Source organism: Vanacampus margaritifer, chromosome 5 (assembly GCF_051991255.1).
Source record: "Vanacampus margaritifer isolate UIUO_Vmar chromosome 5, RoL_Vmar_1.0, whole genome shotgun sequence".
Lineage (NCBI taxonomy): Eukaryota > Metazoa > Chordata > Actinopteri > Syngnathiformes > Syngnathidae > Vanacampus > Vanacampus margaritifer.
The window spans coordinates 12193901-12212088 of record NC_135436.1 but is presented as its reverse complement, the minus strand read 5'-3'; the positions used below and the strand labels follow the sequence as shown (position 1 = coordinate 12212088).

At 39.2% G+C, this 18188-nt stretch overlaps 1 protein-coding gene across 2 annotated transcripts in view; it reads left to right on the top strand.

Moving 5' to 3' along the window:
* Nucleotides 1-18188, top strand: part of lsamp (limbic system associated membrane protein) — a 304540-nt gene that overhangs the window by 156724 nt on the left and 129628 nt on the right. Inside the window, exon 2 of one of the 2 annotated variants that reach the window (XM_077566058.1) lies at nt 12317-12395. In XM_077566058.1, the coding sequence (XP_077422184.1) occupies nt 12317-12395 (79 nt within the window). Of the gene's footprint in view, nt 1-12045; nt 12396-18188 lie in introns of those variants that run through there. The other variant, XM_077566057.1, reaches the window with a different exon arrangement.

Below are 18188 nucleotides of genomic sequence, written 5' to 3'. Positions count from 1 at the left end.
ACTTCTGCAGGAAATTTAGCAGGTGAAGAAAGAGACACAAGAAAAAGATGGACGCATTGTCGCCTTGGAACGAAAAGTAGATGATTTGGAACAGAATCTTCGTATGAACGATGTGATAGTTACAGGTATCCAGATTAAACCGCGCCGTGGCCCTCTGGCGAGAGCTGCGATGTTTATCAATTACCTTTATAATCAATGTATATGACTGATGTGTACAGTAAGAATCGATGGGGACGGGTTACTAATAAGCCATGGCTTCTACCCGTCAGCCCTTCTTCCGGATTTCAACGTTGCAAACAATATGATGTGATCTATGTAACCTGTAATAATGTGTCTGAAAAATTGATTCTGTAGTATGCTCTACCTAATGAAGTGCCATATTAAATCTGCTAAAGCTGGAGTCTCTTTGTATAACATTTCAGCTTTGTTTTTGTTTTTCCTCATATGTTTGGGCTTGTGCATTTGTAGCTCAGCACACTTCAAGCAGCAGTGCTTACCATGGTGCTGTTGCTGTTATTTGCAATAGTGTCATCATTAGTGCGTCACTGTGCTCGAGAGTCATGTTCTAAATTATGGGTTAAGTGCATGGGATTTTTATTGTTCTCTTTATGTATGTATTTCCTAAACACTTCGCGGCTCATTGGCTTCCTGCAATAACTTTTGAAATCTACTTTGTAAAAACATGCCAACTGATATCTGTGCTAACTTGCAGGCTCGCAAGAAACTCTTCTGATAGTGAAATCTCTTTGTTCATTGGTGTAAAAGTACAAGACTGACAAAATGTTCAAAGTGTTGAGATCAAAGAAGACCTTCCTGCTTTGTTGTCCACAGGGTTAACATGCTTGAGTTCACAGTTGAGATCACAGTCGATCTCGCTTGCCACACACCTTTCTTTCTGACTTTGTAATATACATTCCTGCTTTGACAGAACTTTCAGGGCAGTTAAACAAATGCCATCTAAATATGTATTTTTGTTGTTTAAAGTGTTTCCTTTACAGTGAAAGATAGCATGGAGGCATATCAAAATGACTAGAACATGAAAACACATTTTTTTACCTGCTGCGTCACGTTTTATTTTAAACAGCTATGGAATAATTTTAGTTTTAGGCTCCTCATTTTCAAGCAATTTCTTTTACTGGTTGGTAGTTAAAAGAAATGATCAATACTATACAGATGTGCAGCCCTCCTAATGTATAAGGTACACTGACTATATGTTCATGTCACCATTAAAGACTGTCTGCAGGGGTGGAGTGAGATTTGTAGCGGTTATAATTAGAGCAATAAAACAATCATCATTGCCATTCATATATTCAGTATATCATGGGTTCTGTTATTTCATTTTTTTTCATTTTTGTGGGAATAATTTAAAGTATGTACATTTATTTCATCTATCCATACATCCATTTTCCGAACCGCTTCTCACAAGGGTTGCAGGCATGCTGGAGCCTATCCCAGCTGTCAGTGGACTGGTCGCCACATTTGTTTCAATAATTCCAATAATTAAACTATATTATCATTATTATTATTATTATTATCCATCCATTTTCTTAACCGCTTGTCCCCACAAGGGTCGCGGGGGGGGGGGGGGGGCGCTGGAGCCTATCCCAGCTGGCTTCGGGCAGTAGGCGGTGTACACCCTGAACTGGTTGCCAGCCAATCGCAGGGCACACAGAGACGAACAACCATACTCACAATCACACCTATGGACAATTTAGAGTGTTCAATTAACCTGCCATGCATGTCTTTGGAATGTGGGAGGAAACCGGAGTACCCGGTGAAAACCCACGCAAGCACGGGGAGAACATGCAAACTCCACCCAGGAAGGTCGGAGCCCGGACTTGATCTCACATCCTCTGCACTTGGAGGCGGACGTGCTAACCAGCGTGCCGCCCTATGACTGAGGCCTCTTAATATGAGTCTCTTACCCCAGCCTGTACCTGTGTGCTGCTATCTATATAACTAAAAGTATGTCCCGAAAGATCTTCAAGAGCAGTTTTTTAGATTCAAGGAGGCACTCCAACCACCTCAGTTTGCACTGCTGTCAGTCTTTGTGGAAGATTACTTAAAAATCTTGGCTTTCGAGCAGCTTGTTCAAGGCTGCATGGCACCGCTCCTTCTCTGTGGAAACAAGGGTCAATAAAAATTCAGTTTTTTCTCCCTTTACCAATAACACAGATCAATGTTACTCTCAAACAAACATGTTTGCTTTAAAGAAACTGGTATTTTAAGCCCTTCCACAGTTAACTTAGGCATATAATGATGAAATCTTACCTTCCACACAATCGCGATGTAATTTCTTATATTTCATAAAAAATTACATCGCGATTGTGTCAAAGGTAGGATTTTAAGATTATGAGTTATTTCGGTTAGCTATTTTTCTCAACCGGAAGTCAAACGCTCGGTTCAGTAAAACCCCGCCTCTCCCCCTGTGGCTGCCGCGCCCCTCTTATGACGCCGTCCGAGCCGGCTGCTTCGCGCAACGCCCACGAAACATACAGAGCCAATTTTTAAAATGGACTCTAAATTTCACAGGTTTCTAGATCTCTGCGTTTGGTAACGCAATCATCAATTCTTGAATAAACATTTGAAACAAAACGGGTCCTTGCCACAAGAAATCGTGGAAGAGGAGGGGAGCAGAGAGGTTAGAGGAAAGGAGGAGGAGAAAAAAAAAAGCACCACAGCATATCACGAACCTGCATCCTGTTGCTTATGGGGCAAGCACATTATACATTACACCATCCATTTGTTTTAATTAATCATCGCAAATGTTTTACTTGTAATTTATACCAGTGTCAGCCAATTGATTTTAAGAAAGCCAATTGTCATTTCATTGCACTTCGGCATTGCAAATGTGAAGACTAATTCATTGCTTTGAATTCATTCGGACAGAATGTTTATTGATAAAGGCTACTTTTGTTATTATCCCGTGAAGGGAGGTCTCAGAGAAAGTGGGCGTGGGTTTAGTCTGCAGAGCCGGTGTGGGGGTGACGTCAATGACGTAGTTTTCTCAGGTTGGAGGGGGGGGGGGGGGGGGTGCTGGTGCTTGGAGAGCAGAATAACCTAGAATTTCTCATACAGGGGTGAATGCATTTAGCATTTGTATGTGGAAAGCAGCAATACCATTTGTCATGTTGATCCCCCATTTTGAAATGGCAGATTTGAGCATCTCTGCAATGTTAGGCCCTGGGTGTGACTAGCAAATCCTTGTTTAAGTTTGAAGTGCAAAAATGTTCATCTCCCACTCACAATGTGTGCCGTAATGCTTACGTAGCTCTGAGTATAGCTTGTGATATCCAACTATCTGTGGTGAGTGTACTCGCTAGATACTATTTTTCTTTGGTCTTTGTCGCTTGGTAAAATAACACACTTTTGCTGTGGTATGTCTGCAGGAAAAATACTACACTAGCGGTAGTAGTCCAAGTTTTTGTCTGATACTGTTACATGCCATTATGGCATGACTGTGAGAATTTTGATACTAAAATGTGGGTACAGATTAGAAAAAATAAATTCATACCCTGGCACCAGAGGGACTCCATAGTATCCTAATCTGTAAAGGCGACAAAACAATTCATATGTAAAGATTGTTATTGTAAACATCTCTATAGCCACTTCTTATGTATTCTGTATTGCGTAGCATCCACATTAGTGCAACAACATTAGCGAATGCATCATCAGCTAAAAAGATGCTCCCATATGCTCACGCCATACCTGGATATAATTATGGTGAAGTACCTACAAACTTGATTATTAATTCAACAAGCATATTTTAGGGGAGATTGTATACAAGCCCACCAAATGACCATAGAAAGCAAGTAGCAGGTGTGGCAGCATCCTTAACCACCAGAGTTGATGTAATTTTTCCCTTTAGTCCAAGAAATTTCACAGCCCAGCTTTGTCCCACCCATGGCCCGACACGGGTTTGCTGACCACGGGGTTTTGTGGACGGTAGTAAACATCATTTGTCTGTTCATTCACATTCACACAAGGTCTGTCTGCCAGGGAAAACCATTCATAGCAGTTCTGACTTTGAGGACCTGCATGCATAATATACAGGTGGTCAGAAAATTAAACAATCGAGGAAAATCTTTTTCAAAAAGTGAAACTTGTATGTTATATTAGTTCACCTTACACAAATTGAAATATTTCAAGCCTTTATTTGTTTCAATTTTTATTATAATTATGACAGTTAGACACAAAAAAATAAAGGAAAAAAACTGCTTGTACAAAACTGCTTGTACAAAATTAGAATGTTGTGACATTGTAGGCTCCTTGTGTCCCAATATTGTCAGCTAGTTAATGCAAAATCATGAGGAAGACTGCTGACGGCAGTGCAGAAAACCATCATTGACAATGAGAAAAAGTCTCAAAAAGAAATTGCAAAAGAAGCTGGATGCTCAAATAGCATTTTGAAGAAATTTTGATTTGAAAATTGTACTTTGATTGTGACAACAAAAAGGATTTGAGAGTATAAAGAGGGTTTGAGAGCGTGTGGCAAGTGGCTTTGCACGTTTTGCAACACTGAAGGAAGCGTGCCGAAAAAAGCAAAAAAAAAGCAACACGCTATGCCCACGCAAGCCTGCGCTGCTCAGTGAGATACGGGCTTAATATAACACTAAAGTTTCAATTTTTGAAACAAATCATTGAAATGAATGGACTTTCCCTCAATATTCTAATTTTCTGACCAGCACCTGTACAACAGAATGCATCTAGAAGTTATAGATGCATTCTGTACAAGTGCTGACTGAAGAAATTCCCAAGTCTCTCTCTGCATCATAGGAAGAAAAAAAAAGCCTCCCAAACCACCTGGTCTTGAAATGCTAGTGCCAAATGGGACTGTGGCTTAACTTGATGCTGTCTTTCAGACAAGGGAAACTCTTAAAAAGCTGGGAAATAGCTGAGCACCCAAAAGTGCAGGGAGAGTGTGGCAGAGGTGGTGAGCAGTTTGAAAAAGCCAGAGTAGTGAAAGGGAGCTGGGGGGAAGTCATAAATAAATGAGGCTGAGATATGTGCTTGGATGTGAGGGAGGCTTTGACTCGGTTGCCATGCAGTGGCTGTATATATGTGCCACTTCAGCTAAAAAGAAGTAGAGGGAGATTAAACTTCCAACACGGTTATGATTTGTGGAAGATGGCATGAAGTATAAAGAATAAATCATTTTGGTCATCTCATTATTTTCCTGGATGTTAAATATTTATGTGTAAATGGAAACATTCATCGTTGTCTTATTTTTCAAATCACTTTGATCAGAAGAAAACCATCTTATTTTTATTAAATGTAGTTTGGCTCGTTGCCTTCATTCCTCCCTCAAGATGTAATTAAGAGTCAAATGTAGTTCTAGTTATAAAAGCATGCCATATAATCATGCTCAAACATACAGACTTGCCATCCATCTTAACACCCAGCCCACACAAAATCACCCTTTCCAACACACACATACAAATCCTTCTGCGCCTTTTGCCTCCATCTCTGTTCCACCCATGGGTGATAATCAGCGCATCAGCTGTAAACAAATTTCCATTATATGCAATTTCATGGACAATAAACCATTTGAATTCATGCATGCCCCCGTTTAATATATGAATGCAGTTACTCCAATGAGCACATTGTTATGTGTTTGTTTGTTTTAATTTGAATTGATGGAACTTAATAGCTAGTGAAACTGAATAGAGAAAAGTTTTGTTTGAGCATAAAATTAAGAAAAGCAAATTAATGAGCATTTTTGTGAGTTACATCTCTGGCAAGCAAACCTAGTGGAATCAACATGCATTGAAAGGTAACACTTTGTGGAACCTGACATATTTTAATGATACAATGGAATCTGGAATACATTCCATTGCAGGATGAGAGTCAATACTTAAATTGGTTCTGATTTCAGAACACGGTTTCTTAGTGGGGAAAACACAGAAACAAAGAAATGATTAAAAAAAAATTCAAACCATAGATACTTAATTGGATACCCCAAGTTTGTTCCCTGTAGTCTAAATGGATTGAATTTGAGGATTATCTCAAACGTTTTTTGTAATAGTTTTGGCCCAGATTTTAGAGACTTTTCAGTCATGTTTGTAGATTGTTATAGCAGTAATGATCATGTTTTATGAATGCTTAGCAGCATTTCAGATTTGCACCTGTGCTGTTATGCCCCTGGTGCTGAAAGTAATCCAGTTAGGAACATAAGCATAATGTATTTTCGTACAATTTCCTTTTGAACTGTAATGTTGTGAGTGCAAGCATTACACACTTAGGTAAAGTATTTGCAGAAGTGAGAGTAAGTAGTCATATACTGTATATCAGGCTTCCCTAATCATGGTCCTCGAAGGCCGGAGTTCTGCAGGTTGCAGACGTTTCCGTCCTCCAACACACCCGATTCATATTGTCTGCAGAAGCCTGATAAGGATCCTGAGCTCTAGAATCAGGTGTGTTGAAGGACGGAAACATGTAAAACCTGTGGGACTCCGGTCCTCCAGGACAAGATTTTGGGAAGCCTGCTGTATACCCAAGTCGCAAGTAAGTCTCAAGTCGTAACATTCAAGTCTCAAGCAAGTCTCAAGTTATCGTGGGGAAAAAAAGTCGAGTCGCAACCAAATTTTACGCAAGTCATTACTTGAATGGACCAATTCGTAAGTCAAGTCATAAAATCTTGCTCAGTCACAAAATATATTAAAGTGATAAAATATTTTGCTCTCTCACTGATATATCACAAAAAAAGTACTTTATTTCTAAAAATTTAATGAACATTGATGTCTCAAAAAAAAGTGCAACTTAGACTATAAAATTAATGTATACACTTGATTAATATATATTTTTTAAATACACCAACTGAGAAGGACAGCAACACACAGAAGCTTTACAACTTTACATCATCCGCTTAGACGTTCACATTCACCCATTCACGCAAACATTAATACACCAAGGGGCAGCTGCTGCCATGCAAGGTGCTGTTAGGCCCACTGGGAACAATTTAGGGTTCAGTGTCTTGCCCAAGGACGACCCACTTTACCAACTGATCCACAACCCCGGACGCCAAGAAATAAGTTTTTACATTCTGTCCAACAGTAGTATTGAGTAAAATTATGGACTCTTATAGCTTGTGGCATTTTTTCCCTTTTGCCTTAATTATTCATTTGTTCTTTATTGTAATTCTTTGTTGCTAATATTTCGCTAATATTTATGCCCCTAAAATGCCAGCATATATGCAAGCCATTTTTTCGGATTTTTTTCTTTTCTTTTTGTAATGGAGATCATCAAGATGGGAGACAAATCTAGGATACAATCTACAAAATCTCAAATCCCCAAATCTCAACATCTCTTCTTCCTTGTCTGCAGCTTCCTAATTAAGAGAACTGAGGCAACATGCAGATTGGAGAATGCAGATGAGAAGTGAGGGCCTGCAGGCAGATAAGCTTTTGGCTCTGTAGTCCTCTGAGAAAACCGAAGCATGGGACTGATTTTTTCATACCACAAAATGAGCAGGTCTACATTATTAATTTCAGGGAATGAGGCACAGAGGCAGTGAGCATGTTTGTCCTCCGGGCATGTTTATATTTATAGTTTTGGATAGACTTTAGGTGGAATGTATATGTAGGTTTTATGCACTCTGGGGCCAGAGCAAAATATGTTATTTACCAAGAAATTACTACATTAATCACTGTGAATATGGCAGAAAGGATAAAATGGCAAATTGCAGTATTGCTAGTCTTTTTCTCTAGTGCAATGAAACAAGTTTTGTTAGTGGTACACATGAACACCTTATTTTAATACAACATTTGAAGCACATGTCACTTTATTAACCAATGCATGACTGAAGTATAGGTCTGTATTATATCAGAGGCAGCATGGCTCTGGTGGTAGAGTGGTCATCTCCCAACTTAACGGTTGTGGGTTTGATCTCGGCCCTTGTGAGACCTTGAGCAAAATACTGAACCCAAAGTTGCTCCTGATACTGCATCATCAGTAGGTAAAATGAGGAGTCAGTGTGAAGTTCTTTGAGTGCCTTGTAGATGGAAAAGCGCTACGCATGTGAATGCCCAGGCCCATTTAGAAAAGAGAGTGTGTGCGTGCGTGCGTGGGTGCATGCGTGTTTGTGTGTGTGTGTGTTTCTCTCTGGGATGAAATATGACTATTGTTTGACTTTGCTATTTACTGTGTTTCAGTGCCTTGTAGTTGACAAAAACGAACAAAACAAGCAGTTCTGTCGTTACATCGGCCCGTCATTGACCGATGCCCCCCCTTTCAGCGAGTGCTTCCGCATTTTCGGCGAGTGCTTTATGATGCAAAGCCTAAACAAAATACTCAGACTGAGAAGGACCGTCTGTACTGACCTGGATCGACGGACGTTTACCTGCTTACATTGGTGCTCAGTCTGTGTATTTATTCCAGACTTTGCATTATAAAGCACTTGCCAAAAATGTGGGTGTCTGTCAATAATGGACTGACGTAACGACAGAAGTGCCCACCTCTGAAAATAAGTAAGGGACAAATTTTTTGGGGGACTAAATAAAATAAAAATGGAAATACTTTGGAAAAACAAAAACTAATTGAGACTTCTATTGCTACTACTAGCTTCATAAAGCTAACTAAAACTGTATAATTATAGCAAAAACCTTCATTTACATCTTTGTATGTGAACTTACTTTTGGGGTTCATTTTGAGTGTATTTACTTCAGTATTACTGCACATCTCTAGCTACAAAAGATGGAAGGTCAAACAGTTGTTTGAGAATTGGAGTTTACTTAAATTGACTACTTAGTGAACTATTTTTAATCTTGCACGTCTAGGTGTGTTATTTTAGTTTTATAAACACACATCTCATTGTGGTCAAAAGTAGAGTGGGAATTATTACCACAGCATCCTTGGATTTGTATTTACCTCCAAGGGAATTCACCTTAAACATATTTCCACTTATAGGTAAACCAATCCTCTGCTACAAGGTCTGTGTGTGCCTTTAACTTTCCGATAGAAGTGCATGGTAAGAGGCGAGATGGCCCTAACAGGCCAGCTCAAAGCAATTATTTTCCAAGAAGATTGAGGAGATTCTGTTTGTGTGGAAAGAGGCTGTGCACAGTCTTTTTGCGCTGTTGAGACAAAAGGCTGAGGTCAGACTTTGGCAATTTGTAGATTCTGTGTAATCACACAGGCATCAGTTAGGAGAATCTACATCAGCAATTGACCCAAACCGTTTGCAACTGACTGCTGTTGTCCAAAGATTTATTCAAACAAATCAAAGTCATGAAACAATCTGATTATTTTTAAGCTGCTTATTTGTTACAAAGGCAGGAAATTATATGATTGTGCTTCTCATTCGTTAATGGTCCTATTCTGAAAATTCCAAAGAAATTATTTACTGATTTGCTGACCCAAGATGCACTTGTGAGCAAATACAGTATAACATATGTGTCCCTGTGATTAATAATCTGCATGATTATATTTTTAAAAAAGGAGTTGTTTTTTTTTTCTTATTCTTTTAATTTTCTTGTATGTGTCACATACAGAACAGTGCGATATACAGTATTTTAAATGTGGCTTAGTATATATTGTGCAGCTTTTACTATAACACCGTGATGGCAGATTTGAAACACAGAGGACAAAAACTAAATATGTGTGTGATTATGTAAGCAGACGTAACACAGACGTGAAGAGGAGACAGCTGGGGTTGAAATGTGATCCCATAGATGTGGGGATCAAACATAACACATAGAGGCAAGTAGATCACTCCTGAACAACTAAAAACGTTTCGTTAACAAACAGTTCATTCTCTTCAAAAAGTGAACATCACAACTACAGTTCTTTTGGATATCTGCTTGCATGTTAAATCACTCATATGCCATCTGAAACCTGTCAAGGTTAGTCATTTATGTAAAAGCGGATTTAGAGTGTTTTGACTGCTTCATGTGCTCTTTGGGTGTGTTTGTTGTGAGTTGTGATCTTTTAAAGTCCGGCATAGGTAGAGGTTTGAATGCATTGTGATGCAATAGCCTGGGTTCACAAGAACCAGCTGTGCGGGTGCATGTTTGTGCGTCTTTAGTCTTGGAGTGCTTTTAGCTCTCTGCCACAGGGGGCTGTCGAGGTACCACGATCTTTACTGCTCACCCTAAGGCCCTACAGACGTACAGACTACAGCACATTATTCTTTCTTGCCTTGCCGCCAAGTGCCAGCTGGTGATGCATGGAGGAGGTGAGAATGGACTCAGTGATGACTTATACGCAGTCATCACTGTTGTCAGATCGAACTTTATACCACAGGACACAATGTACAACCTTGGTCGTGCTTTCTCTTCCACTTTCTGTGGAACTGCTTTAGTTCAGCTAATGGAATGGAATGATGGGGAGGGAAACAAGTAGGTCGGGAGTCAGCAGAACATAATATATAAATATGCCATGCAGATAATGAGACCAAAAATACTTCAAAGTTTTTAGAGGCTGGTTGCATCATACCCCATACCAATTAAATGTTCTTTTTATTTTTATTCTGGTGAGAACAGGATTAGTCTATGTCTTTTGAAATATTTAAGGAATCTCCCATTCTATCTATCTATCTATCCATCCATCCATCCATCCATCCATCCATCCATCCATCCATTAAGGACTTTCTGTGTTTTTAGTTTTCCCACAGGTTTTTGTGAAAAAGGCCTTCCGCATTGAAAACCAGAGCCTTTCTGTCAATCATTGCATCATACATACATTATAGCTGGTGATGTGGTCACATGGGTTACGCGGCCAATCAGGTGCATGCTTACTGTAAAAAGGAAGAAATCGTTGTAGCAGCCTAGCTAAGCTATCTGCTTATGTATAGCTGATCCAAGTCGGAACCTGTCTGTCGGGTCAGGTTATATTCTTTCCGTTTAAATAAATTATAATAAATAAATATCTGAGTTTAGATGACAGATTTACATCCTTGAGGGAAATGATTTGACATATCATTCAATAGTAACTAAAGTGTGCGAGTGATGGCCTGTCAACGTGGTGATGTCACATCCGTCCCAACATGGCGATGCGCATAAAAATAACCAAGGGAAATAATTTTGACTAGACACAAAAATGGTAACACCAGATATTTATAAAACTTTACAATATTGCTCCGTTTCCCCATCAATACCTCGGAATGGCGCGCCGGAGCTACAATTTAAATGTCAATCAAATACCACTACTTTAGAGATGATTGTAGGTTAAAGCTTGTATCCTAGGGGTGAATGTATGCGAGTATGCGAGTGTTGGCAAAGGCAGTGGTTTGCAAACATCCGTTAAACGCTTGCTAAACAATAGCCTACTACTTTAATGATTTTACTTGTTGAATATGTTCAAAATTTCCTTGTGACAAGAAAACAACAACATTAAAACCATTAAGAAAACCTTTAAAATGATGAATCATCATTATCATTATTATCATTATATTAAATAAAAATGATCTTTTTGGTCACTCAAAGACACTTTACACTAGTATATACTAAATGAAAACAATATTAGTAAGAGTGGGTGAGAGCGCGGGGGGTGGTGTCCATGCCATGGTCAGAACACAGAGACATTGTCCAGCGTTGAAGAAAAGGACACAAGGCAGAGTACACCTGAGGCATTAGAATGGAAGCTGATGAGAGCTAGCCGGCTAGCTGAGTGAGATAGCTAGCTGTTAGCTATCCCTACCAGGGAGAGCCTGATAAACGCAATACCTTCGACCATGGTAAATATAATGTGACAATAAATAAAATAAACAAATCACAAAGAAAATAAATGGTGAAAAACAGTTTAGTGATAGATCTTCACAATCTTTTTGTCTGCGTGTAATAGTTTTTAGAAACAAATCTATGGTTTCATTATTAATACTGTGTAGTATACACACAAAAATAAGCAAAGTATTTCTCCAAAACTCTTGCCCCTTCGTTGGCCACCCCTTGCTCTGTGTGCCACTTAAAAGGACCTCGGGGGGTGCTGTTGTCCTGACAACCAATAGGGATCATCACAGTCAGGCACTGGATAAGCAGAGAGAGCGAAGGAGAGCAAAACAGAGAGGGAAGGGGAGGGGGAGTGGGGGTGGGTGAGCGATACCACAGTACTTTGTGCGCCGAAAGCATCGCACATCATTGGTCTGTCGTGCGAGGAGAACGCTGCACGTTTTCAACCCTAAGTACTTTATTGGACTGTACTGGACCCGACTGTGTTGAAGACTTCTGGACAACTACTCCAATTCACTTTGTACCCCATCTCACGTGGATCTATTGCTGCCGAAACGCGTGCTGCAGAGCTTTAAAAATGCTCGTCGGACGCAAATCGTTTTGGAGGCAGTTGCAGGCTTCTTTTTTCAGACTGCTATGTCTTATCCCGACAGGGTTCCCCGTCCGGAGTGTGGATATGCAGCGGGCCACCGACAACATCACGGTCCGCCAGGGTGACACGGCCATTATAAGGTAAACAAGTCTTGTTTTATAACTTTGCTGGGTCTCGCGCAGCATCACTTCGCTGTCATTTTTAGCTCCAGACTGCATGGTGAGCAGTGTTAGCAAGGTGTTTTGGATGTGTAACTTTTCCTGCCAAGAATTGGCAGTTGCGGCTTTAAGTGCGGAGTTTGTTCATTCATGTTTTGAGAATAATCACTTGCGCACAATTATGGCGAGTCTCCTGTCATAGTGAGCAAAGTGCGACTGAGATGTTCTTGAGGGTGCGTGCACGGCAAGGCACTGTTAGAATTTATGTGCATGCTTGACAACATTAACAGCGTGTAAGGTGTAAGATAATTTTGAATGAATGAATTTGCATTATACCGTTTTCAATTACAGTTTGTTAGTTGGAGTCATTTTTTTGTTACTGTAATAGCATTCAACATAATCACATCCTACACAATGCAAGCTGTCAACTCTGCAGGGCAGATGTTATTAACCACGTGATGCAAGCCATGCGTTTGTGGGAGATTATGAATGACGATGATTCCGCCCTCCCACTCCACCTCTCTCTTTTGGCACGTTGCTTCCCTTTTCTGTAGTGGCTACTTGTCAATAGAGGGCGCTATAGTGCAACCCTCCCGACATAAAGTAAATAATGAAAATGAAATATTAATATAATAATATTTCATATTATATTGGAATAAGTATACTTCAACCTGTCTGTTTTTAGGTGAGCAGGATAATGATTGATGAGTAAAAATGATTTGTTTATCTCTTTGTTTATCGCAGTACACACCTATTGAGCATCATTGGACATTGAATTCGACCGATCACACTCAATAAAGGTTTTTCTTTTGTTTTTGGTGCACTCACACACATACATACATATATGGTCTCCCAGGCGGGGAAGCGAACTCACGCCAACCTGCACTGAAGGCAAGTAACCACTCCACCACCCGGAGCCCCCCACATCCAATATAGTTTAAACGGAGTTACCGTTAAAGCTGACATAATTTCCTGCTTTAGCCAATCTGAGTGGCTCCAGTCTTCAATGGCATCTTGCCTCATCCATTATGGCTGCCATGCCTATGTGGTGGCCATATTGGATAGGACTCAGCCAGGCTTCTGCTGCGTATCTAGTTTTGCTTTCATATTAAACTTTGTGATGTCAACTTGAATATATTTCTATAGGAGAAAGTGAAGCACCGATGCAATGATGAGAACAGAGGGTTATTACACATGTTAAAGTGCATTGCGCAGTTTAAAATGTTTTTTTTTCTACATCATGCATGCTCCACAGATGAGTACAAGAGCCCTGACTTTTTAGCTTGTATCTTCCCTTCAGTGTAGAGTGTTCAGGGCGAACACTGTACAGTTTCTTGGGGGTGAGGAGTGGTGGAGGGTGATGTCATGCTCGTCTCTGTGGACATGTAATGTTGTGTTAGCTAGTGTACGACACAATTGGGAGGAAAATTGTAAAAAAACAAAACAAGAAGAGGCCGGCTTCGAGCACTGCCCAAACTCCAGCTTATAGACTCCAAGAAAACTGAAGAAACAAAGAGTTAATTCTAGCACATGTACTTGCACATGCACCCATGCATAAGCTTGACACATAGGCTGCAGTTACGCCTTACGCCAGAGGTGGCAGTCACAAGTTAAAAAAAGTTATAAACTCCATAATCCATCTTCAAGCAAAATTATGTAAAGTTTCAATCACTTTATTTATTATACTTATTGGTATCACTGAATGAACTGTACCGCCTATTTACGTTCGTGTAGCATCTCCTTTGTGACTCAAATCATTTAGCTCAGCTACATTAAATTAATAATAATAATATATCTAAAAAAATCAACCACATTTCAGTGTGCATTAAAATTTACATTTGTATTATATACAATATATAGTGCTTCCCTAAAGCATCCAAATGTTGCTCTGTTTGACTGTCACTCATCTTGACAGTATGAAACACACCATTAGTAATTCTTTTTTTTTTTTGGCCGCTTCCCCTTCCCCTTCCCTTACAAGTAACATTCCTAAGCCTTGAAGCATAGTCATTGTTCACAAAAAGATTGTCATATCATGTAATAATTTGCAAATGCAGCTTTGTCAGTTCCCCTTTACCGGTAATAATACATGGCTCCTGCCAAGATAAGATGTCTGACAGTCAATAAAATAAAATAAATCTTACTTACTTATACTTTATTGTATGCCAAACACCTTCTACAAGACAGGCATTTTATTTATTTATTTCATGTAATTATTAATTGGTCCAATGAGGTTTCACAGGGATTTGCTTGTCATCAATTCAATGCACACAGGAAATGATCCTGGCTACATTTTACATACTATATAAGATAATTAAAAATAAGCCATAGCGTGGGATATATTATGGAAATTTTACTTTTTTAATTATTTGCATAGAAATACTTGAATCTCTGAAAGTGCCTGCCGACTGAAGTGCAAAATTAAACAGCCATGTTGTGGGAATTACAAAGTATTTGCCATCTGCTGCTGAGAATGTCTCCAGAAGTATTCAATAAAACCACAAAAGCCACTTTACTTGTTGCTAATCACTTAAAGAAAAAAAGTTGCTCAATACAATTGGAAATATCGCTAAATGTAGCATCAATTAGATATGTTAACCAAACTCAGTTTTGTTCCGTTCGCTGCCTTTTCAAAATCATGCTCTAGCACTAGCATATGTTTTAGCATAATAGCATGCTACCATATGTTTTGAGCTAGCGTATGTTTAACCGTGCGTGTGCCCAATAGTGCGGTGCGCCTTATGTGTGTGCTAAACACAGAAATAGCGCCAGTAACTGTAACTGCGCCTTATAACATGGTGCGCTTTATGGTCGTGAAAATACGTTAGTAAAATAGTTGTTGATAAATTTGATTGATTTAAAATTGATTGCTTTATCTTATTTATTTTGATACCTGTAGCATCAAATTACCAAGACGTAGTTGTCCTCACCCTCACAGTTTTGTCATCCTCGCTACGCATCAGGCAGAATAGGCTCCCTCAAAGCGAAGTGATTTCAACCATATGTAAAAAGTAAAAGTAGATGTAACTTGTACTGCATTTATTTTGTTTATTTAGAAAAAAAAGCCAAATGCCTTTTTTAGAATGTGGAAACTCTTAAACTGTTTAAAAAAAAAAAACATTCCTATGAAAAACATCTCCTTTAATTTAACATTCGCAAAAGGTGTGACATTAAAGTTCATACAAAGGACAGCAGAGATTAAACATGAAGACCAGTTGGCAATTTATTCAGGAAACAGATGCAAAACTGTAAATGATGATAAAGACAATCAAAGTAAGAAATAAAAATGAGTCATTAATTTGTGACAGTGATTTGGGGATACTTCAGTGTAAATCCATCTGAAGAGGCGCAAAATGAAAGATAATGTATTAATCACGGGTGTTAAACTAATCTTTACCCTAGTCCGCATCAGGATTACAGTTGTCCTCTGAGTTTTAATTGCAATCGTAAGACTGAATCTGTTTACTCATCATATTATTCTGAGTATAAATGTTGTTTTTTTTTACGGTTTCATTTCGCCTCGAACTTGATGTAAATCAGACTCAAATGTAAAGATTAAGCTATTCTTAACCTCTGAACTCTCTTTTCCCGAGAAGGCTATCAACAGATTAATCGAGCAATGAAGATTGGTTTCGAGCGCATGCGTTATACACAACTTGCACTCATTAACATTTTCACACGTCATGTGCCTATAGAAGGCTATAAAACACAGTTTATGAAGATTATGTAACAATTTTAATGAAGTGTCTGACTTGAAAGATTACCAAAGATCTTCTATTTGTCTGCAAGCTGCTTTAACATTTGAATCTTCTTATAGTGACATCTGACCCTCGATAGCATGGGCACAAGTCTTAGTATTTTTCAAGCTGACATACAAGTCGTTATTTTCCCACAAAATGTGTGCCACTGACAACACTTTACTTCTAACAGCATCTTTATTAAGGCTTGACCTGCTGTTTTAAAGGGGGAAGAGTGATATAAAATTGACTTTAAAAATGCTTGTATACAAATAATTGGCTATCTGGTTTGCCTGCTAACCTACCAAGTGTGAAATGAATCAACCCAGTAAATATTGTATCTTTCCAAAATAGTGTCTTCAAGTGAGCCATTCTGAATTCTTCCTGATTGTGACATAAGTGTGTGCCTAATTTACATAATACTGCCCTTACACGGGGTTTCTCTGCCAATGACTTGGCGGATCCGCCATTTCTTAGCAACAGCTAGAGTCTCGCCGCTGGACTCCAGGGAGAGTAGATTTGGTGTTAGCACAGATTAGCATTCACTAGCAGCGTAACCAGCCTTAGCGCATACTCATGTCCAGAGAAGTTGTTGACAAAAATGGAGATGAGGAGTTACTGCCTTGAATGGGATCAATGTCTGTGGAATGGACTTTATGATTGCAACATGTAATAGCATATTTTATACAGGTAACCCGTTGTGAATGTTAAGTTCTTGGGCAATTTGTGTGTGTGTGTGTGTGTGTTTTTTAGAAGTTTAATTTTGCAGTGCTGTTTTCATATTGTATTTTGGAAAATCAGTGCAGTAAAAACTCAGATGACTTCTCTAAAATAATCATTGTGCTTAATAATCATTTTTACTATATTGCTAAAACAAAAATTACATTTATTTTTTTGGGCCATAATAGTACTTTCTAGGGTGGATACTGAACAAACAGTAGATAATGAGACTGGTTGGATAGGATGTCGAACATAGATGTAGATTTTGCTTGCAATAGGGAAATTGCAGTGCTACCTGACACTCACTGAGGCAGGGACATGTCTCATGACGAAGTCAAGTTGTGAATAGTGAGAGTTTTTTGAGTGGATGTTGGTGTCAATTTTTGTGTTGCGTATTACAGAACAGCTTAAAAAATACACAATTTCAGAGTTCTACAAAAACAGCTATACTGAAAGTAGCAAATCAAAAATATCTATGAATACGGCCAGGCAGCATGTTACCTTTAGTTGCACCTGCTCTATATAATGACATACAAAGTGGTGCATTTTTATTCATGCAAAAAAAAATCTAATTGATAAAACCTGATTTGATTTAGTCCAAATCTCACACAGCAACCTTTATTGGTGGACACATGCAGGTATACTGTATGTTTCATAAAAGTAGCTACAAAACCATGTGATGCGATTATCTGGCCAAGTGGGGGGGAAAAATAATCTGTGTCTGGATTGCCAGGCAGAGGTTAACAGTGCCATGCTCTACAACTCAGATGTGCTGTTTTTGGAGTAAAAAATCTCTCTCTCTCTCTCTCTCTCTCTCTCTCTCTCTCTCTCTCTCTCCTCTCTCTCTCTCTCCTCTCTCTCTCTCTCTCTCTCTCTCTCACTCTCTCTCTCTCTCTCTCTCTCTCTCTCTCTCTCTCTCTCTCTCTCTCTCTCTCTCTCTCTCTCTCTCCTCTCTCTCTCTCTCTCTCTCTCTCTCTCTCTCTCTCTCTCTCTCTCTCTCTCTCTCTCTCTCTCTCTCTCTCTCTGATAATGAATGGCAAGGATCAAGTCTAAAAAAATGATTGTCACAGAGCATGCGCTAGAGGTGCATTAACAGATAAATAGCAAGGGTGGTTCGAACTGCCTGGGATGGGAAGAATAGGGGAGGACCCAGTGTTAGTACAGTCAGCACAATAATCCCTTCTATTCCATCCCAGGCCAAGGCAGGATTTTCAAATCAATTTCATTTTTGTTCATCCCACAGCGTGCGTACTGAGTGACTGCCAGTAGAGTCATTATCGTCTTGTCCCAATTTTGTTTTGGGACTGTGAGGTAACAA